Source organism: Solanum stenotomum, chromosome 12 (assembly GCF_019186545.1).
Source record: "Solanum stenotomum isolate F172 chromosome 12, ASM1918654v1, whole genome shotgun sequence".
Lineage (NCBI taxonomy): Eukaryota > Viridiplantae > Streptophyta > Magnoliopsida > Solanales > Solanaceae > Solanum > Solanum stenotomum.
The window spans coordinates 43,705,167-43,728,380 of record NC_064293.1 but is presented as its reverse complement, the minus strand read 5'-3'; the positions used below and the strand labels follow the sequence as shown (position 1 = coordinate 43,728,380).

Below are 23,214 nucleotides of genomic sequence, written 5' to 3'. Positions count from 1 at the left end.
CGTCGCCTTAGTATTCTCCTATATGGGACTTGCTTAAGTTTTCTGTGAAGCAGACATTAACTAGTTGATTATATTTTATACAATTTCATTTGGTTTCAACATTGTTTGGAGCCTCCAAATCAACTTTAGAAAACGTCAAATCTTGTTGGATAAAGTGGACAATTTGAGAACTTAATACAAATGCTCAACTTCAAAGTTTCAAGTTTGATGTTCTCTACCGTTTTTCTCAGTTTTAGATATACCTCTATCATGGGTAAATTGAGAACCCTCCAATTAATGGATATGCTCAACTTTTCTTCGATCTCGCTAACTTTTTTGTTGTACGACCATTGAAATCGGTGACGATGCTAACCTTTTTGCTCGTGGAGTAGGTGGGGGGTGGGGGAGGAGAGATCCTGTTGCCTAAGGAGATTGACAGAATGGAACTCTTGATGAGTGTGAAAGAAACTAATGTTAATGGATTGATATTTAAATATAAGGATAATTAACTAATTCTAATTTTAAGGGAGATGTGTATCTAATTATATTTTAAAAATATATGATATAAAATATTAAAAGTGAAAATATATGTAATTGTTTGAAAGTAGAGGTAATATTAGTATATATGATAGTACTGTATGTCTAGTTAGATAGTTTTTCCATATATTTATTTAAAATGTTGAAATAATATTTGATTAAATACAAATTCAAGAATAAATTAATATTTATGATTTAGTATATGTTATATTGCGTGTAAAAGGCAAAGAACTAGGACACTAAAGTTTGTTTTTTTCATCCGAAATATATGACAAGAGTAATATCTGTTAAAAGAAGTGGAAAAAAAAAATCAATCTTTGGAGTCTCTTAGCCAAAAACCCCTAATAGCAGAAACACAGAAAGCAAAGCACAAAGAGTGGAAGACGAATGGAGGGAAGTTGTCTAACATTTAGCACAGCTTTGGCACCAGCAAGACCTTCAACATGCCTTCATTACAATTCTACTTTTGTTAAACAATTTCAGACAAATACTATCACACCAAGAAGAGGATTATCAGTAAAAGCATCGACCCACAACTTTTCTACATCCAAGCCAACTTTATCGAGGAACTGGGATGTTTCCAATTACTCAAAAGCCCCTGCTTGGATGCCCAGATTTGAAGAACTTGATACCACCAATATGCTTCTTCGTCAAAGGATTATCTTCTTGGGTTCTCAGGTTCGAACTAATTTAATTAAGATTTGGGGTTTTGGGGTTTTGTTTAATTCACCCTTAATTGACCATATGCTGATTATTTTTCTTATTGGTGCTGTATTCCATTCTGCTTAGCTTAATTAGTGTCAGGTTGCCACTGTTCTAGTAAAGATTTGATTTTTTTTGTTCTTTTGGGGTTTTCTAATTCATTCTGGCATTATGTGTAATCAAGATTTTAAATTTGTACTTGGTTTATTTAATTGGTCATGTATGAATTAGTTTTTTTATTCTTTGTTAATTTTGCTGCAGCTTGCTTGATTTAATTAGTATTGCTTGGAGTATGTGTCACAGGCTCACAAAAGGATTTGTTTTTTTTGTTAGATGGTTTTTTCGTGTTTATTGCTAATTCACATTAGTCGATTGGCCAAACAGATGGTGTTTCGTTCTGCATGAACATTCTTTTCACATGATTTGTTATTGAATGGTCAGTGCATGATATATGTTATATGTGGTTGATTACTTTGTGTTTAGAACGTGGCAGAGAGAAACTATCTTATATTTCAATCATAGAACTGTGGAGTTGTTTCTAATACTTGGGGAATTATTTGGTATTGAACAGGTAGATGATATTACTGCAGATTTTATTATAAGCCAGCTATTAATTCTTGATGCAGAAGATGATAAAAAGGACATCAGATTGATCATTAATTCACCTGGTGGTTCAGTAACTGCTGGTATGTCTAAATGGTTCATTTACTTTGGTTGCATCTGATGCTATCCTTTTCTTTGCTTACTTAAATCCTTGGTGTTTGTAAAGGTGACATAAAACTGATTTAATTTGTTGTTAGCTTGAACGGTGAATTTTCTCCTTTTTTTTGTTTATTAAATATGAACAACGTGCCAAGTAATTGCTTGTTAAAAACTCTTTTGGCTTCTGAATGATTTTAGATAGAGATTAGAAGGAGAATAACACCTTATAATACCTTTCTACTCTCCATCACTTCTTGCCCACTGTGCTAATAAACACAACTGATGTATTATTTTTTATAGGAATGGGAATATATGATGCCATGAAAATGTGCAAGGCTGATGTTTCGACTATCTGCATGGGATTGGCTGCATCCATGGGTGCGTTTCTCTTGGCTTCTGGCAGTAAGGGAAAGAGGTACTGCATGCCAAACGCAAAAGTGATGATCCATCAACCACTTGGAACTTCTGGTGGTAAAGTATGTGCTTACACTTTGCTTTACTCAACAATTTCATGATATCTTACAGTAGTGTTTTGCTTTTGTTTGACACTTCTTTGAGAGAAACCTAAGTTATGCAAGGGCTTCTGATGGTTCAACTTTGATTCACTTCTATTTGTTTGCTCTAATTGAGCTGCTTTTCTGAAGCTTTTGAATTTTCTTAAGCTACACAAATATCAAAACACCCAAAGGCTTTTCTTGCCAGGATTTTCTATCTAATGATAGAGGAGACTTTCTTGACTGAAGGGTTCTAATGTACAACAGTGTTCTTTTCTACACTGAGTCATCACTGCATCCTGAGTTCCTGATTCTGCAAGAACTTTTATTCGCTGATTTATGAACAATTTTCAACATTTGAAATTGGTCATTTCAGGAGACAAATGTTCTTCTGATTTTTTATTTTTTATTTTTATGACAAGGGAAACCGCAGCTGCTACCCTTCGGGCTTCGGGTGTATTCTTCTGATCTTTTTTAAAGCCGTGTCTCATACTATAGAGACCAAAAAATCATTCTGTTCTCCCCCCTCCTATCCTGCAATTCATAAAAATTTGAAACATTCTTGTTTTTTAGACTCACTGCTCACTAGTTGACCTACTTGTCAGTATTATCTCATTCTATTCAATTTATCTTTCTGGAGCATATCAAAAGTCATATCACTGACGTCCATGAGTTATGTCTGAGATTGCTATGTCTTACTTTTGATATGCTCAGTCAATTGCTAGTGGCCTCTCCCTGCAGCATTTCAGTTGCTGGAATGGATTGCTGTAGAGTCTGAACAACATGTAATAATACCAACTTGACTGATTGCAGGATTGATCCTAAATGTGTTCGGCATATAGTTAATAGTTTATTGGTCTAACTAACTCATTCCCCTAGATGCAAAAATATATTAGATCCCCTCTTTCGCTCCCCTTTCAGGTCTCCCGTAGTCAAAATGTTGGGGGCTGTCCACTCAAAATGGGGTTAAAGCTTTTGCTTTGCATTTATGCTAGTAATGGGTGTATGCACATACGACATGCATGATATAGTCAGTTTTCAGGCGTAGTGTTTGAGCTTTCATTGGTCATGTTTAAGTTTAGACATTCAAGCTAGTCATCTACTGTATGAGTATCACAGAAGTTCAGTCACATTTATACCTGATGGCTTGAACTTCTACTCAACTCTGAATTGGTTCTGTCAGATTCTTTAGCAGCTTTTCAGGACTTACTGGGTCCACTGACTATATTTTCAATAAGGAAGACAAAGCATAAACCTCATGTGAGTTCTGTAATAATATTTTGGCTAGCGAAGCTAATGATATTTTATTGAATTAATTAGATTCAGATCCACAGAAAGTTGTTATGTGATTTACGGATTCATTTGCAATTTAATAGTATCTGTGAGTAAATATTTGTCTTATGCACTATGAGTACTTTGGGCCAGTTAGATGCCAGAAGCTTGGCTGAGTGATATTGAGGGACTCCTTTGGCAAGTCTCATCTTTATAGGAGACTTGAGAGAATAAAGTCATAGGAAGCCTGTCAATTGAGCTAGGAAAATCACTACATTAGGGATTGTAGTTATCTTGTTCATGCACGCTTGTTGCTCACTAAAATTTATGGGCAGTGTTAAGTTTAGGAGACTCTGATTTTACACATAATAATTTACACAATTCCCCAAAACTAATTACTGAAATTCATTTAACTACTTTATATAAAAGTTCTAGTATTGTCAAGTATGTCTAACAAACTTCTGTGAATTGTGTTCAGTTCGTGTAAAGTATTTTCATCATGCCACATCTAATGTGAAGGCTCGATTTCTGTTTGTGAGAGCACGTGAAAATTTTGTATTGTTAGACTTAGACCCAAGCCAAAGTATTGTGCATGCTTTGGTTTCATGTTGGGTTTGTGTTGTTCGATCTTGATTCCTTTCGGACAGGCAAAGTACACACTGGTCAGTAATATTGAGTTATGAGTTTGATCCAACAGGGAGTTGATTGTAACAGTTCTGAAATTCAAGTGAGTCAAGCCGTAGACAACGATTTACTTCAATACTGTACTCAGTGACATGATCTTCTACTATTTGGCTTAGTTCTTACCAGTCGTTTGCTAACATTTTGGTGCAACAATATCTATCCGAGTGATAATGTCTAATGTCTGTTTGCTGTACGTGTTTCAAGTACATCGATTTCCATTGTTCTAGCATGAATTTTTCCTAGTTTAATTGCTTTTTTGTTCTGTTTTCCCCTCATTAATCAAGATACTCTTTGTTTAATTTCATCTTTGTTGTGAGCACATAGGTGTGTCTTTCTAAATTTTTCACAATACTGTTTATATGACTTGTTATTCTAGGCAACAGAGATGAGTATACGGATCAGAGAAATGGGATACCACAAGATGAAGCTTAATAAAATACTGTCAAGAGTTACAGGCCAGCCTTTAGAAAAGGTGATTATTTTAGATACCGTTTCTTACTGTAAATGAATTTTGTTTGTACAAGTTAGCCGAGTTAACTCTGATATTTCTTTATATCCTTTCATTTTCTTTTTCTAGGTTGAAGTGGATACTGATCGTGATAATTTCATGAATGCTTGGGAGTCTAAGGAATACGGGTTGGTTGATGCTGTTATAGATGACGGTAAACCAGGATTGGTAGCACCCATTACCGACGACGCACCTCCACCAAAAACACAAGTTTGGTATAAGTGGAAGGCCGAAGGCACCAAGAAGAGAAAGAACAATTGGCCTTCTGAAGAAAGATTATTCCAAAATGATGAGCAGAGCAATGAACAGAAAGATGAAGCTCTCAGTTCTCTATAATGTATTGGGATACATGTGGCCTTTTACAGATGTAGTCCTACTGAATTTGAGATGTCTTGAGGATTCATTGTAGATTATTACAGTATTTTTTATACTATGGTCGACGTCAGTTGAGCCTTCTGTTGTACCAATGTCTCCTCTTAGTATTTGAACTGGTCCTTTATCAAAAAAGACAACATTTGAAATGGTATTTTTGTTGTGGATTTACATTGCATATCACATCCTTTAGGTCTATTTATAGAGAACAGCTTGAATTGCAGATTAGTTTGTGTTATGTTAAATTGTCATTCCATTTTACGCGAGACTCATGTCAAAGCAATGATAATTGGTAGCAATTTAAACATTGGTGTAACAACTACACAACTAAAAATTGGTTAGTATTGTTGTCAAACATATAGTTCTTATATGAATGATGATTAGATGAGCTTACATGCTCCTACCGATATTGATATTCCTTGAAAAGAAATTCTTTGTACCATAAACCAACGAAAATGAAGGTTTCTTCCACATTTCTTCTCTTCTCCAACAACCGGTAAATGAGAACAATAAGTTGTCTGACTTGAAAAATATTTGATGCATTTACCATACAGATACAGTAATCAACTTTCCTGTTGTACAAACTTCTTCACTTTTCTGCATCTCTTACATAAAAAGTTTAAAAAACAGATAAATAGGAGAATAGCAGGAAGGAGAAAGTTATACTGCAAGAAGAAGAGCAAAATAAGAGGACATGCCAATAGAGATTTGGCCTGATCCTCGACTGCATTGTCGATCGACAGAACCTAAAAGCAATGTAGTGGCTTCTCTTTGAATTATTTCAAACTTGAGACATTCACCCCCAAAATACTTTTAAGTTCTCAGATAGAGTTGACCGTGTCACTGCTTTCATTGTCACTGCTGCTGCTTGCACTATCACTTCCACTTCCACTCCCGCTCCCACTCCCACTTCCACTACTGTCACTGCTGCTACTACTGCTAGAACTCGAAGTATGATTCTCTTTTCCCTCTGCATTTACCTGAGCTCTAAGTTCTTCTGCAGCATTGCGGCCCTTGTCCTCATCATCATCACTTACATCCACATCAGCTATCTCATCATCTGTATCATTTTGGTGTGGGATATTAATATCAATGCCAGTTTTGAATTCTTCAACGGTAATATTCCCACCATTGGCTGCGGTAGTATCATCTTCATCATCATTCAGTATATCTAATTGTTCATCCAGGTCATCATACTTCATGTCTGGTGATGCAGTTGAATGATTTGCATGTGAAGATGGATACTCAGCAATCTTCTCATTTTTGGGTCTTGAATCTAGAAGAGAGAAGACAGAGTCAGCCACTACAGTAAAAGGCATGAATCGCGGATATGGAATCAGAAATTTCAGGCTTCCTTTGAAAAGGAGCTCCTAGGTAAAACAGACGAGATGTGTGCAGCATGATTCAATCAAACTACTGATTAGAAAAGGAAGAAAAAATCAAATCAAAATATTATGTCATGGTCTCAGGGATGATATGATATAACTTAGCCTATCCTAAATTGAGAGATTCAAATGGTAGAAAATAGACTCCAGACAGCTCAAGTTTCGAAGGTATCTTTTGGTCAAGCTAGGTCATTGAGTCATTAGGTTCTATCCTAATAAATGTATTGACAACTGCAATTCAATTCCAAGTTGAGGCCATATATGCAGTTTGGTTGGTGTTAAGATTAAAAATAATTCCGGGGATCTGAGTGATCTTTTAAACACATTTCATCTCATTCCTATCCCCCGCCCCCCCCCTGCAGTTTCAATCCATGTCTAATAGCAACTTAGACTCCTTCATTGGAGATTCAACTGAACATAAGGCAAAAGCCCCTTACTTTTTTTTCAGCCTAACACTATCATACAGAGCTCACTTTGAGAAAACATACCTGAACTTCTAAAGTCACCAACTTCGATCCTTTCCACCTCAACCTGAACGAACATTAAACAGAATTTTGAGATATTGATGTAATAGTCAAAACTGCAGAGAATATGGAAACAGTCAAACTAATAATTTTTCCCCTTTTCATTAAAGGCAAAAGGAAAAACAAACACTGAAAGATGAAATATAAAAGGCAGCTACATAATATGAAAAAATGAGAGGTTGATGAGACACATCAGAAGACATAAAAGGAGTGAAAGACTTAATTCGGACCTGAATTTTCTTTAGTAAGACATTTCTAGCCTGTAAAATTCACAATAGCTGGCCAATTACCAAATGAATGACATACAGTAATACTAGCATTTCTGGCAATACAATCATCTAAATATAATCTCAAGAAGTAAGCTACACAAATTCAAGTATGACTTAAACAAGAAAAACCTGTCACTTCATGCGCCAAGACTGCACTTTTAAGTCAATGGCAATACAGTTGTTGGGCAATAGGCAATGCACCCATTGACTCCAGACCCCACATTTTCTATTTGTTAAGTTGAAACAAGAAGAATGGGTGGAGATAGGATAACAATTTGTGCAGCGACAATGACTTTGCAAAGTACTAGATGTGTCAATAGGAACAGCGCACCAAGGACCAAGCATCTAATTCTCAACCAAAATGCATAACTACAACCACACACCCTCTCATGCAGACATATATACATAGCCCTGTGTCATTTCTTCTGCTATGCATAACAAGCAACAGTGCAAATAAAGGTAAAGTGTGCTTTCATTCCATCCGGCTCAGTTTAGCATTTTAAAACTACGGAAACTCCTTGTTAAGATACGAACTACAATGCAACAAAAAATCTTCCATTCAAATTTGATCTATTATTGAGCAAGATTACTTGTTGGTCTTCATACAGAGAAGAAAATATCATTGAAAACTGAGAGTTGCAAAGCAGGTGATGAAATGACATGTGCTGATTGGACGAGAAAGGAAAAGGAAGCCGCAGACAATGTCAATTTTGAATAATTAGAAATTAAAATGGAGATCTACTGATTGGGATGAGGTTTACCAAGGAAATATAAAATGGAATCACTGTCGAATGCCACGGTTAGTTATGCCCCAATTGGTATAGACTTCTGTATATCACCCAAATATTGAAGCATCCCTAATACGGTTCTATCTGGAACAACCTATTAAGTGGACTATAGATATAAATGCAAATTAACCTTATTCCATTTCTTCTCGATGAACTAGTCAAAAGATATATTCCATGACACCTAATCACCTAAGTAGGTGTTATTATCAGTACTTTCTAATCTTGGCAATCCCAATTAGCTTGGCAAGTCACCTAGCTTCCTTGAAATCTTTCACCGGAGAATAGGAATGCTATTTCTTCAAATTGTAAGCATACAGTCGTGCACAGGAAAATTTCAAAATATCATATTGCGCTAAATAAGCTAGAAGAAAGCGAAAGTAGGTTTGCAAAGAACTCACTGGCACAGCAGGTGCAGGAACTGCAGGCTTATTAAGTGACTGAAATTTAGCCCCTTTGACAACTGGTGGTGAACGCATCTCTACAGGCATTCCAATTGGAGAAGGAGCAGGAGAACGAGAAGGACCAGGTGCGGGTGCAGCTGCTACTGCCGCAGCAGATTCTCCGGGGAGTCGATTATACCTCAACCGCTTAACTGCCCTATGTAACCGCTCCAACCGAAATGACTCACCATCAAAGAAAAGAACAGCATCATTTTCCTTGTAATCCTCACTACTTCCATCAAAGGATACCTTAGGTTTACCAGGCTGGTTATTTTGAAATTCAACAGAAATCTTATTGTCCTTGGTCTTGTGTAGTTTTCCAGGTTGGTTCTTATCAATTGAAGCAGGTTTAAATTCATCTGGAGAAATGAAAACAATTGCCATTTTACCAGAAAGATAAAATCTAACTATTCAAACAACAATAACAGCAGGATAGCACCCAAAAAAAAATGTGAGGGGAAAGCTGTGCAAATCTCATCCTTTCGCCCATTCATAATATTTTCAGTTAATGCCAGTATGGCCAAATAAAACACAACTAACTAAACATTTTCTCCATTTCTGGCTTAGCATAAATATGTATCTTTAGATTTTATAAACACATAAACGTCACTGCACCTAACTTGCATCTGGAAATTTGTTCTTAACTTGTCTTCCACGAGAAACAGCATAATCGCAAAATAAATTCAACCCAATTGAAATAAAATTAAACCTTCCATACCCAATTTCAAGAACTACACATTAAAAAACAGAGAAAAAGAAAAGTTCGCTCCTCGTATCAAGATAGAAGACAAAAAACTATGATCTAAAAGAAGCAAAAGAGAGAGATGTGGAGAACATACATCGTAAAGTACAGAACTTTGAAGAAGGTTGGTGATCTTTAAAGGAAGAACCTAGACTCAAATTGTACCACCGATCTGGCTGTGGCGCTGTACTTGGTTCATCTTTGTTGTTTATGTTTGCCATTCTCAGTAGCCCCTTGGCCGACACGACGGTCGGAGAAGAAAACGAGCAACGGTGGGTCGCCAAATTGTGTTTTTAATTCCCCTAATTCTCTATGAACAAAATTAGGGCTCTAAGCCTCTAACTGCAACATGTTACATGCTGTCAAAGTGTAATATTTATTGATTAATGATTAATTAGTCTATTCGACGTACGTTGCACGATTAAATCATATTATTTATTACGATAGAATTCGTATTAAGAAATATAAATTTTAATTACAGGCATATCGGGAATTCTTCGATTTGATTCGTAAATATATTATATCGGTAATTAAATTAATAAAATATTTATTATCAATTAATCAATGGATGATTTAATTATCGATTTAACTAATAAAATGTCTTTATTGGGGACAACAACCAACCTGCTCCTCTAGAAAAAAAAAATTACCTTCCTTTCTTGTATTCATTTTTAATTACGCATTCTCTTAAATCATGGATAACTTTTAAGACTAAATAAATGATTTGTCTTCGACTTCCATGTTAGAACTCATTCATTACCACAACAAACAACTAATGCAAGATGATAATTTAGACCAATCTCTTATAACGATATGATATATTCAATCCTAATTATCAATTGAACACAAACTATACAAAAGAGTTCAAGAAAAAATCACTGATGTGTGTTTCTCAAACTAATAAGTGATAGTTTAAGTATAAAGTTCATACTCTCAATAGTTTAGCAATGAAACTAAGAAAAATAAAATAGTTTAGATGTGTTTTTGACACTTACCTCTTAAAAATGAGGCGATTTCATCAATCTACCGTATCCTTTATTGGTTCTCGTACTTCTCTCTAAGTTCACTTTAGTCCAACAAGATATTAGTCTCTTTCTTGGAATTTTATGGCAATTTCACTTACCCTTGTGGACTTGTTTTGGGTAAAATTGCTACTTATATTAAAACACCAAATCAAAATGGAAAACACACTACACTAATCATACTTACATTATAATTGAATGTTACACATGACTACCTGACATTATTGTCTACATAAAGTTGACAAGTTGGTACACCTGAAGTTTCCATAAATTATTGGTACAAGTTACAACTAACCAAATAATGTTACTTATAATTTTCCCCCAACTCATCTTGGGTTGACTCTTATTATTTTCAATTTTATTATTAATTGTTATTTTCTTTGTTTCTACTATTATAATATTTTTCTTTCTACGATTCTTTTCTCTATTATTTTTAATAGAACTTCTTCATTATTATTATATTTCCTTTTCATAATTGATTTTGTTGAAGTCTATCAAAAATCTACCCATATTATCCAAATAGCACTTATAAAATTACACTGAATATATTATGGAATGTCCAGGTATATAGTAGGTATATAGTGTAACTGATTCACCGACCACTGCTTAAAATATCCACTAGGTCGGTTTGGAACATTATTAAAGCCAACCTTGTATAGGGATCTAAAAAAAGGTGCATGCATGTGGCAGGTACTTTCTTTTTTACTTTTTAAAATCATAAATCTTGAAACTCCCTTCACCTTATAAATAAGCCAAATCAAATCAATATACACATATTCATTCATCACTCTTAATTAGCCTTTGATTATATATTTGATCTTTCTTAATCACTCTTCATTAGTTCAGCCATGGAAAAAGTGCTCTTAATTCCATCTAATTTTTCTTTCTCCAATCCCAAGAAATTGCTTATTCCCCTGAGAAGATCAAAGGGTAACATTTCTGCTCATCGGAATGATTCTTGTGATTGGGATTATAGAGGGAGATTAGTGGATGAAAGTATGATTATATTAAGGAAGAGAGTTCATGAAATGAAGGTAATTGAAAGAAATTATGAGCCACCAGCAGAATGGATGGAATGGGAGAAACAGTATTATGCTAATTATGATGAGTTAATTTGTAATTTAGTAGGGTATTTACAAATGCAATTGTTAAGTACAAGGCCTAGTTTGGCTCTAGGTATGTTAATCCTTCTAATCATCAGTGTTCCAGCTTCAACGGCCATGATTTTCTCTCATTTCGTCCACTTGACAAGTGTCTTAGTTGATGTGTTTTAGCAATTAATCAGCTAACCAGGATTTAATAGTAGTGTAGATTTGGTAATTGTATTTTGTATTTGCAAAATGAATCTCATATATATAAATGTAATATGGAGTAATTAAAATTTGTCCCTTTTACTTATTTCAACGAGTTAAGTCAACACTTAATTATTTGGACGATATATTTTGTGTATGTGTAGAGACAAATGTATAGTTAAAAGTCTTAGAACATGAATATTTATATGGGTTATAAATTTCGGGATAGTAATTGGGTTCTTAATTTATTTTTTCTATTTATATAAACGATTTTTCTTAATATAAAAGTAGAGTTTGGGCTAAAATAATTAAGTTAAGTCGAACCCTAATTAGTTAATCTTCTAACTATGCCACTAGTGGAGGGGGGTGGGGGATTTGCAATAAGGTATCATCCTTGTGAAAAATATTTTCTCAATGTCTTTAATTAGTTCATGAATCTTAACTATTAGCTATGCCAATTCCATCAAATCGAAAATCCTTTCACTATTTTTGTACTATATATGGTTCGTTAAAAGAAAGTGGAAGGCCATTGTTCGACGATGATTTTGTCGCCAATTTAATTAAATGTGGATGTCACTTTTATATACGGTCATTACATACATATAATAAGGTCGAAATTGTTATTAAGCACTTTAAAATTTCAGAAAACATGCATAGTTTAGTGGCCCCTCATTATTCTCGTGGGGTTTTTGTTCTTAATATTAGACCAGAAAAATCACAAAATAGCAATTTGTTCACGAGTCATGTAACATAAGTACTTGATGACATAGTTGTACTAGTGAACATCTATTTATATTGCGGCTACCCGCTACCCTCATCTATTGATAGTTTCGCATTCAACCTGTATTATTGCTCATCATCAAATTTGAATGTTAAAATAGAATATCATTATTTATTTCTCCTTAAGTTATATACTATATTTTTATAAAAGATTAACAAGTAATTGCCTTTTAAGTATCGTAATGGTATTTTTTACATAAAATTCATGTTCTTAGTTTTTCAAGTAAAATGAAAATACTGATCTCTATGTATTAAAAAATAATGAAATAGGAGAAAATAACTTGACTTTTGAAAATTAAAATAAGTTCAACAAAACGAATTCAATAAAATTAGCTAGTGAAAATAAAAATTCAATATCGTATATTAAGCTCATAACATGTATTTCAGCAAGTTATTGATCATTGTAAGCATAAAAATATGCGTTTTTAATATGTAAATTTCTAAAATCTCGAGGCAGAAAGTTCTTCTAGTTAATTTTTACTAGGGAGCTAGGTATGACCAAGAAAATGATAATGACTATGAATAGGAAATTAGTTTGTCTAGTTTAAATTATTTCTTCAAAGCCAATAAACACTAACTTCGATTATACTTTTGACAAAATTAGTACATTTTTTTTCAAGGTAAACCCACTAATGCCATATTCAGCACGTTATTATGTTCAGCCGTTGTAAGATTTGGGCTTAAATTATCAAAGGTCTAATGACAGAATTCGTCATCAACTTGACCTTGCATGTACAACCAATCAAATCATTATTCCGTAACAATAAAAAAATATTACATAATCTAAATTTAATTAATAAGACAAATAAATTGAAACAGAGAAATAACGAGTTTCATATTTATTAAATCACACCAATTAGAAGACAAACGAATCATCCCTCCCTTGAATTAGAAGACAGATTTTGGACAAATCAAGTTTAATCGGTAGAATCGCATTCAACCTGTATTATTGTCCATCACAAAATTTGAGTGTCAAAATAAAATATCACTATTTATTTCGCCTTAAGTTATGTACTATATTTTTATAAAACATCAAAACGTGATGGTATTTTTTTTACATGATCGTGAATAAAATTCATGTTCTTAATTTTTCAATTAAAATGAAAATATTGATCTCTATGTATTTTAAAATAATGAAATATGAGAAAATGATTTTGACTTTTAAAAATTAAAATATGTTCAACAAAATGAATTCGATAAAATTAACTAGTGAAAATAAAAATTCAATCTCGTATATTAAGTGCATAACATGTATTTCAGCGAGCTATTGATCATTATAAGCATTAAAAAATGTGCATTTTTAATACGTAAATTTCTAAAATCTAGAGGTAGAAAGTTCTTCTATTAAAATTTTACTAGGGAGCTAGGTATGACCAAGAAAATGATAATGACTATGAATAGGAAAGTTTGTCTAGTTTAATTATTTCTTCCAACCCAATAAACACTAACTTCGATTATACTTTTAACGAAATTCGATTATTTTTTTTCAAGGTAAACCCACTAATGCCATATTCAGCACGTTATTATATTCAGCCGTTGTAAGATTTGGGCTTAAATTATCAAAGGTCTAATGACGGAATTCTTCATCACTTTATCTTGCATGTACAACCAATCAAATCATTATTCCGTAACAATCAAAAAGTATTACATAATCTTAATTTAATTAATATTTAAGTAAAAAATGACATTTTTTTCTCCATTTCAATTCGTTTTTCCTACTTTACTTTTTAGTCTGATTAAGAAAAAAAAAAGTCTTATTCTTGCTTTAACGATCTTTCATTCCAAAACTTTTCAATATGTGACATGTTTATATCACAAAATACAAAAAAAAAATCTATTTTCTTTAAATTATGTATCAAGTTAAAATAGGATAAATAAATTGAAACACAGAAAGTAACGAGTTTCATATTAATTAAACCACACCAATTAGAAGACAAACAAATCCTCCCTCCCTCCCTTGAATTAGAAGACAGATTTTGGACAAATCACAAGAATCATCCCTTAATTAATTATCAATCAAGTTACTGTGCTGTACAGTGCCCGTCCCTTTCTTGCGGCTACGCGTATAGTCCCACACGTTGGGCCGACTCTATTAAGGACCCTTCACTTCTAAGACAAAGTAATTTCTCTGCGTAAACTCAACAACTTCTTCCTGACCCCCCAACCCCATTATAAATATGCTTCACGAATCCACCATATTGTAATACACCAAAATCTATCTAGCTAATATATGATCTCATGTCGATCATAATAACTACGCCTCAATCTCAATATAAATACACAATGACTTCATCTTCATGTTCTAATCTTGTAAATTCTTTGGAGACAATTACTCCTTCAGTAGGCATGAAATTTACAAAGCGAGTGGTGATTAATGCAAGATTTGATCGTGGTGGAAGAAGCAAGAATATGGTGGATGAGAATATGATTGTTTTGAGAATGCGTATTAAAGATATGAAATTTTTAGAAACTGAAAAATCAGGACCACCTTCAAATTGGATGGGATGGGAGAAGAAGTACTTTTCACATTACAACGAGGATGTTTGTGAAGCTATAGGATTGTTACAGATGTACTTGATGGAAACTAGGCCAGCTTTCGCTCTGGGGATGTTAGCGCTCATTTGTTTCAGTCTCTCCCTTTCAACTTACTTTTTCGTCCACCAAGTCATCGAAATGGCCAAGTTTATTCTTCAACCTAATTAACTTAGTCTAGCTAAATAGAGACGAATTCCGGATTCTGAATCTGTGTAATTTTATTATATGTTTGTATTTTAGATTTATTCGAATATATATAGTTCAAGTCTTCAAGATAAGAACATCTGATGTATGTAAATTATTAGGGTTGCAACTTGCACCTTAATATGCTTTAATTTCCTATTCAAGCTTACGCATTTAATGTTTTTACTTGATGTGCTAAAATAATCAAACTTTGAAAGGAACAAGCAAAGAAAAAGAAAACGTCATTTTCATGCAAGGTCTCTACCCTCCCAGCCTTAAAAAAAATAATTTAAAGACATTAATTAAAGGATAAGTTGTCAATATTTACTTTTTTTTTATTCTTTCTAAATTATTTTTAAAAGTAGAGATAACTGTTATTTATAAATAGTTGAAAATCCCATAAAAATAAAGATAGTTCCAAAAGAAAAAAATCAAATAATACATTCTAGAATTTTTAAAAAATCATTCATTTTGATTCATAAAAAATATCAACAATTCATTTATATTTGACCAAAAAGAGGTATTACTATAAAATTGTCGATTGTGTGTTGTGACTCACTTGTGAGATGTTTGTTATTTCCATTGTTCGTGTCACTCTTTTTTTTTTACACGTTCCTTAAAAAGTAAAAAATAATAGAATAATTTTACTAATTACTTCTTAATTAATATTTTTTAAAAACTTTACAAATTTGTTTACATTGTTAAAAGGAACTAATTGTAGGTAAAATAAACAATTGAATTAGTTTTATCTTTATTTTATAAATTACTGAATAATTTAAGACAAATAATGTAAATTTGTTAACATTGTTAAAAGGAACTAATTGTAAGTAAAACAAACAATTGAATTAATTTTATCTTTATTTTATAAATTAAGAAATAATTTTAGACAAATATTTACAGCAGTGTGAGCAACTAAGTTGAAGAACTAATATGCAACAGTGAGTAGGGGTGGCAATGAGGCGGGCTGGGTTTAAGCCTATACAGAGTGGGGCGGGTTGAAGTGAGTATTTTTTAAAATTAATGCGGGGTGGGACAGGTTGCGGGTATATGTGATTTTATGCGAGTTCAAATTCAGGGCCCGTTTGGCCATGTGATATGGTATCATGACATAGAATCATGAGATGAAATTGAAGTTTTGTTTGGACATACGATATGGAATTTTTGTGTTGTATATTTTCTCATAAACATAAAAATTTCATAAGTTGTAAAACTATTAAAATAGCCCCAATTGTTTATTCAATCTTATTAAATAAACAAAAATTTATAAAATTGCATAATAAATTATTACAAAGCTATTTGTTCTCCACTTAAGTAATTGTTTCATTTAACTTTAATTTAATAAAAAAAATTGAACATAAATTGTAGTGTACTAGTCTTTAATATAATCCTCCCACATAGGACGGACAATTTCCTCACGTTGAACTTGCATTTCTCGATCATGTGACCGAGAAGACGAACCAACATTGTTACTTTGAGCCATTTGTTGGTCAATATCATCCACAACTATATTTTCATGCTCATAGACCATAAATATTTCATCACTTTGACAATCTGTTAGTGTGAGTTAAAGTGACTATATGTTGGTGAGAATAACAAATTTTATGTCGGTGAGAATAATAAATTTTAAAAAGTAATGATGTGATTATAAATTTTATTTACATATGAAATAAATGGTTAGTAGATATAAATGTGGGGTTGTTTTAACAAAATATAAACTCGTGGATCAATTTTTGTATTAAAATATCTCAAATCATGATATGGAATTACCATATAGTTCCATCTCATGATTTTTGGAGAATATGGAATCACCTCTCATGATATGGAATCATGAGATGGAATCAGCGTAAAATCGCATGTCCAAACGCTGATTCCATCTCACGATTCCATATCGTGATATGGTATCGCATGGCCAAATGCCTACTTAATTTTAACTTTTTACATGTTATAAGAGTGATAAAACATTATTTATTAAGAAGGTTTCTTTAAATCTACTAAAATATACAAGATAGTAAATGAAAAGAGTTCAATAAAAAATAATACAATTTTTTACATGTTTCTGAATTGACCTCTAAAAACATAAATTTTTGAGTCATTATCTATAAAATTAATATAACTTAATAAAAAAATATTTTTATCAATTTTATTTTTAGTATAAACTTAACTAAAAAAATATATTAAAACATTATGGAGCGGGGTGGGGGGATTGAAAATGAAAAAAATTGTTATGCATGACAGATTAAAAAATTTACGGGTTAAGCTCAACCAACCCTGTACCGCTTCATTGTTATCCCTAAGGATGGGTACTACTTCTAAGTTGTAAGTAAAGGTAAAAGATAGACAATATTAAATGCATTACTTGTACGAATTTAGAGCATGATTGACATTGTTGCTAAAAACTACTTATTTTTATAAACATTTATAAAAATAGCTTTTCAAAAAAGTACTTTTAAAAAAAAATTATTTGGCTAATTCATTTGATTTTTTTTTATAAGCAAATTGTGTTTGACTAATCTTTTTTAAAAAGTGTTTTTGAAAGTCATATTACGATTAAGGGCAAGTATTAATGTATTTTTAATATTAAGATTATTTTATAGAGAGAAATTAGTTTAAACATCTATTAAAAAAAATAAGTTAAAATTTATTTTCATTAGATTAAAATGTTCATATTCAAATTTTCAATCAATATTATACATTTTTTGAAGGGTTGAAATATATATTTAATATTTTTTTTCTTTTTTCTAATTTTACAAAAATATTATTATTACCTTTTTTTTCTAATTCTGCAAAATATTACGTAAAATAATAAATAAAATAATAATAATAATACATAAAGGTAAAATAAAATTATTAAGTGAAACTTAACCAAACATATGAGATATGTTAATTAATCAATAAGATATATACTATATAACATTTTAATCTTAAAAAAATAATTTTCTGCTTCTGATTTTTTTAAGAAGTAGAAATTTTTACCTTCTTTCCAACTGCAGATAAATTATTTTTACTTTTATTTAAAAGCAGTTTTATAGGTTTATCTAACATCTAATTTTTTTAAAAAAAATAAAAAATTTCAAAATAAATATTTCTAGAGCTTTGAACGACAATGTCAAACAGGCTCTCAGTATGGTTGAGAAATCAAAGATGCACTTTTCTCTTTCTTGCTTTTGGTTTTAGGCTTTTAGCCCTATATACTAGGTTTCCTTTAAAGAGAGAGATTATAATGAAGCATAGAAGGTTTCAGTATTCTTCATACTAGTAAAAATTTAACTGCAGTATTTATGCCAAATCAAATAGTATATGTATATGGAAATACGATAATAAAAATAAAATATTAGGTTGAATATATCTATAGCCCCTAATATTAGTAGTCAATAAATTTTATTAATACTTGAATTATAATTTGTTCTAATTGAATGTCTAAATATATGACTAATATGTTTCTATTATTGTTATTATTATAATTATACACTGCCACCTCAAAATTTGAAAAATACTTGTATTTATATTTTCAAGTGTTCATTACGTAATCACATAAAATATGTCACTTTTTTTTAATTATACGCATTAGCATATTTTGAAACATATCTTAGAAATTTTACGACATATGAAGGTTAAAATATATAATTAAAAAAGATGATCTTCTTTAAGTAATTAATTTATCTACATAATAAACACTTCAAATCAGGCTCAATTTTTTTTTTCCAAACATAAGCAAGTCACACTAATCAAGTCTCAGCTCAACCTACTTCTAAACTGTGGTCATAATTATTTAATTATGGTTTGGAGGTTAGCCCATAAGATATGCAAAAGGTTTACATCCAAATGGTCTCTTTAGATTATAAAAAATGTGGGCTTCATTGTGAAGGATTCTTTCTCAAAAAGAGATTGGGATATTTGCTTGAAGAAACCCAATACATCAAATAGTAGTTATTTTGGTCAAAATATATATTCAATCAACTTGTACAACTTAAAACCATCTTTTCGTTTATTTGTATACATTTTTTCTTTAAAAAAATATTACTACTATTAGCAAATAACTACATAGAGCACAACTAGTAATCAACTATAAAATTTTAAAGTATAATTAATATAAATAATTTGGTAGGACAAATATTCTAATATCACTCCGAAATAACTACACAAAGTACTAGTAGTACTGAAACTTAAATTTTTTAAAATTTAATTAATATGAATAATTTACTAAATAATCCGGAAAGTGTCAAGTCAATGTAACTTTTTTTTTTTGTTATAATTATCGCATCTGAATCAATAAAGAACAAGTAAAAAAGAACTGAAAGAATACACGACTATATGAGGATTTTTTTTTGGCATCGGTTCAATTGTTTGTCACCCTTATTTAGTTTTAATTTTTCGATCATGTCGCCCTCGATCAGTTGATTGTCAATACTAATTTTATACGTTCTGCCTTTCAAGAGTTAAAAGAATGTGTTCAATAATACTAAAAATAAATTAATGTATACAGCAAAATTGGACAACTCACCTAACTTTTATATATACGTGACAAATGATGGGAAAATGTATGTGAAGTTTCTTTCGATTGTTCTTTCATGGGGTCATGTGGGCTATACTATATATTCCCTTTTATTTATCTCAAATATTTTTTTTTGTCAGGCAGATTCAAGAATACTTAAGTGGGCCACATTGATGTAGAGGCTCTTATTTATTTCCAATGTCTCAATTTATATAATTAATTTAATTTTAATACGAAAATTAAGAAAGACATTTTAAAAAAATTGTGATTAAAAAATATTTAAAAATTAAATTATTATTATATATAATTTTTTTTCAATTTTTTTTAAGCAAAATTATAAATAAGTCACATAAATTAGAACTTAATACCTTTTGAAACATACCAAGTATATCTCTATATATTTACAATACAAAAGATGATTTAGTGTAATAGAATCAAATCAATTGATCCCTTGCTGATTCCTCTTTAATTTACTTATTCATTATTAATCTGGCATGTTCGCCCAACCATAAATAAAATAATACGCCTTCTGACTTGTCTTATTAGTTATTTTATAGTTTCTATTTACATGTTTGATGTTCTTTTTTACTAGTTAATTTTGACAAATTAATAAAGGATAATTTATTTTTTTCTATTATATACTCAATTTATTAACATTGAGTTAATATACTTGAAAAATATAATGAGTAAATATATTTGAGATCCTATCAATTAATAGGTATACCAAGTCAAGATTTGACAAGTAAAAAGAAACGGAGCGAATATCTCATTTTTTTCTTTTTTAATCTGTTTTTAAAAATATTATTTTTAAAAACAATTTAATTTTAATTTATTTTCTTTAATAAAATGATTCACCATCACATAAATATCTCAACTAAAACAATAAATTTTTTTTAAAAAAATTACTTTTTAAAATATCGTGCTAAGTCAAAGGATGTGATCGCAAAATAATGATATAGATTCCTACGCATCAGGGGATTAACCTTTCCTAATACAAGTAAATTAATGCACACAAAGAAACAGTACACCAAATTGGTTCAATCATAGAGTAGTAGTAGCTACTTTCGTGTTCTCTTCACTCTGTTTTGTAGAAGGCTCTCTCTCTGTTTCTCTCTACCAGTGAAGAAGTTCCATCTGCAACTCAGCTACCAGTTGCTTCTTCATTTTGCATAAGACAAGTATTTGTTGTCTTCAAACATCATTTTTCTTTCTATTTTTCACTTATTGATTTTGGGTTTTCTTGCTACTCCCTTTGTTACTTACATAATTTAGCAGTTTGACTCTTTTTTCTTCTTCAAAGAACCCTATTTACAGAATCTTGAATTTAACCTGTAGTTTATAGGTTCTATTTGAATTAAGTGTCTTTTAAGTTGTTACCAAAATACTATTGGTAACTTGTAATTTTCTGAATTTGGGGTTATCTGGATTGTTCAAATCTGAAGGTTTTTCTAAGACCAACCTTGTAAAGATTCAATCTTGATTAGAATTTCAAGTGATTTGGGCGTTTTGATAGAGGTTCTGGAAGCTTCCTGTGTGATTTCAAGCTAAAAAATGGAACCCCCATTTTCTGAAAGTCAGGCCAATCTGTATTATAATAGTTATTACCTTGTATATGCTGTTTTGCCATTGTTGAAGCTCTTATGTTTAACTGTTATTGGTCTGATTCTTGCACATCCAAGAACCCAATTAGTTCCTAAAGCTACTTTTAAGCTTCTTAGTAAGCTTGTATTTGCTCTTTTCTTGCCTTGTACTATCTTTATTCACCTTGGTGAGACTATTACTGTCAAGAATTTTATGCGCTGGTGGTTTATACCAGCTAATGTGCTTCTCAGTACTGCAATTGGTTGTCTGTTGGGGTATTTGGTGGCTAAAATTTGTAAGCCACCTCCACAGTATTTTAGGTTCACTATCATTGCGACTGCGTTTGGGAATACGGGCAATTTGCCTCTTGCTATTGTTGGATCAGTGTGTCATAGTAGTGACAATCCTTTTGGTCCAGATTGCTACACGACTGGTGTGTCTTATGTATCGTTTTCTCAATGGGTGGCGGTCCTGCTCGTTTACACTCTTGTTTACCATATGATGGAACCTCCAATTGAGTACTTTGATGTTGTTGATGGGGGTGGTGAGATTCAGGAGCAATTACCTAGTAATGATTTAAGTAGGCCACTTCTAGTGGAAGCTGAGTGGCCTGGTATGGAAGATAGAGAAACTGTGCATTGCAAGACACCCTTTATTGCGCGGGTTTTTACAAGTGTCTCAACCCTTTCGTATAGTTCCATTCCAGACCCTGATAGTTTGGAGGAAGCGTCAGCTCCAACAAGTCCAAAATCAATTAGATGTTTAGCAGAGCCTCGGGTGGTTAGAAAATTAAGAATTGTTGCTGAACAAACTCCAGTTCGACATGTTCTCCAGCCTCCAATGTTTGCTATATTGTTGGCATTTATTGTTGGAATGGTTCCACCCATTAAATCTGTTGTTTATGGTAAGGAAGCTCCTCTTGAGTTCCTCACAGACAGTTTAAATATACTAGCTCAAGCTATGGTGCCTTCAGTTATGCTGATTCTAGGAGGAATGCTTGCTGAGGGTCCAAATGAATCTGAACTTGGGGTTCGAACCACTGTTGGCATCAGTGTAGCTAGACTTTTGGTCCTTCCTTTGCTGGGAACAGGGGTGGTCTATTTGGCTGATCAACTGAACTTTTTAATCCCTGATGATAGGATGTACCAATTCGTTCTTTTGCTGCAGTACACAACACCAAGTGCCATATTGTTGGGAGCAGTTGCTAGCTTGAGAGGTTATGCAGTCAGAGAAGCTTCAGCATTGCTCTTCTGGCAACATGTGTTTGCTCTCTTCTCTATTTCTATGTACATTATTGTCTACTTCAAGCTTCTGCTTTCTTATGTCTGAGGTTTGTTCACAATATTCATGTCAATTTTTGAGTTCCTATGTAATAAGCGACGTGTCATTAGTGGTGATCATTTCAGTGTTTCTACTTGTTTTCAGTGCATTATTTAATCAACTGATGTACTAAACTTGTATGTGAAAGGGTCTCTAAGTGGTGTACTTGATTACCTATTCCAACAAACTACTCATATGTAGTGTGTGCCCTAGCTTTTCTATGTTTTGTTTCTATCTCTGTCACACAGATGCAGTGCAGCGATTACTTTTATGAAAAACATTTGTCTGTCCCCAGCAAACAGTTTTTGATATAGATCTTATAAAAGTTGTGGCTTTCAAAGTTTGAGTTTTGGCTATATGCTCTTTCTTGGGTGCTTTGTAGGATGGAACTGAGGCTCATAGTATTTTCTGGATTCAACCTAAGACTCTTGGAATTAACAAGCACAATGAAGGAAAAACTGAATTGATGAATTAGGGACATACACTTGCTTTTGTGTTTTCATTTCTCTAAGGCTGAATTGGAACCTTGTAGATCTCCACTCGTATTCAGTGTGTCGTGGCAACAAGGCCATTATGTCACTCAGTCATCTGCAAATGTATGTTCTATTCGT

The 23,214-nt window shown here is 32.1% G+C and overlaps 4 protein-coding genes across 4 annotated transcripts; 3 read left to right on the top strand and 1 right to left on the bottom strand.

Annotated features, from left to right (window-relative positions):
• The first annotated feature begins 777 nt into the window (after positions 1-777).
• On the top strand, positions 778-5,428 carry LOC125847592 (ATP-dependent Clp protease proteolytic subunit 3, chloroplastic). Its single transcript, XM_049527230.1, has 5 exons — positions 778-1,194; positions 1,790-1,904; positions 2,221-2,396; positions 4,747-4,842; positions 4,948-5,428. The coding sequence occupies exons 1-5, from the start codon at positions 904-906 to the stop codon at positions 5,212-5,214; spliced, it is 945 nt and encodes a 314-aa protein (XP_049383187.1). The 5' UTR covers positions 778-903; the 3' UTR covers positions 5,215-5,428.
• Positions 5,429-5,703: 275 nt separating this feature from the next.
• Positions 5,704-9,764, bottom strand: LOC125847588 (uncharacterized). The gene is made up of 4 exons (XM_049527218.1): positions 9,496-9,764; positions 8,615-9,015; positions 7,124-7,166; positions 5,704-6,526 (listed from the first exon to the last, which is right to left on the bottom strand). Exons 1-4 carry the CDS (start codon positions 9,617-9,619, stop codon positions 6,072-6,074), a joined length of 1,023 nt encoding a protein of 340 aa, XP_049383175.1. The 5' UTR covers positions 9,620-9,764; the 3' UTR covers positions 5,704-6,071.
• Positions 9,765-14,775: 5,011 nt separating this feature from the next.
• On the top strand, positions 14,776-15,195 carry LOC125847455 (uncharacterized). The gene has a single exon (XM_049527072.1). The coding sequence runs from the start codon at positions 14,776-14,778 to the stop codon at positions 15,193-15,195; it is 420 nt and encodes a 139-aa protein (XP_049383029.1).
• A 5,427-nt stretch (positions 15,196-20,622) lies between these two features.
• LOC125847579 (protein PIN-LIKES 2) lies at positions 20,623-22,660 on the top strand. Its single transcript, XM_049527202.1, has one exon. It carries the CDS (start codon positions 21,254-21,256, stop codon positions 22,610-22,612), a length of 1,359 nt encoding a protein of 452 aa, XP_049383159.1. The 5' UTR covers positions 20,623-21,253; the 3' UTR covers positions 22,613-22,660.
• The last annotated feature ends 554 nt before the right edge of the window (positions 22,661-23,214 follow it).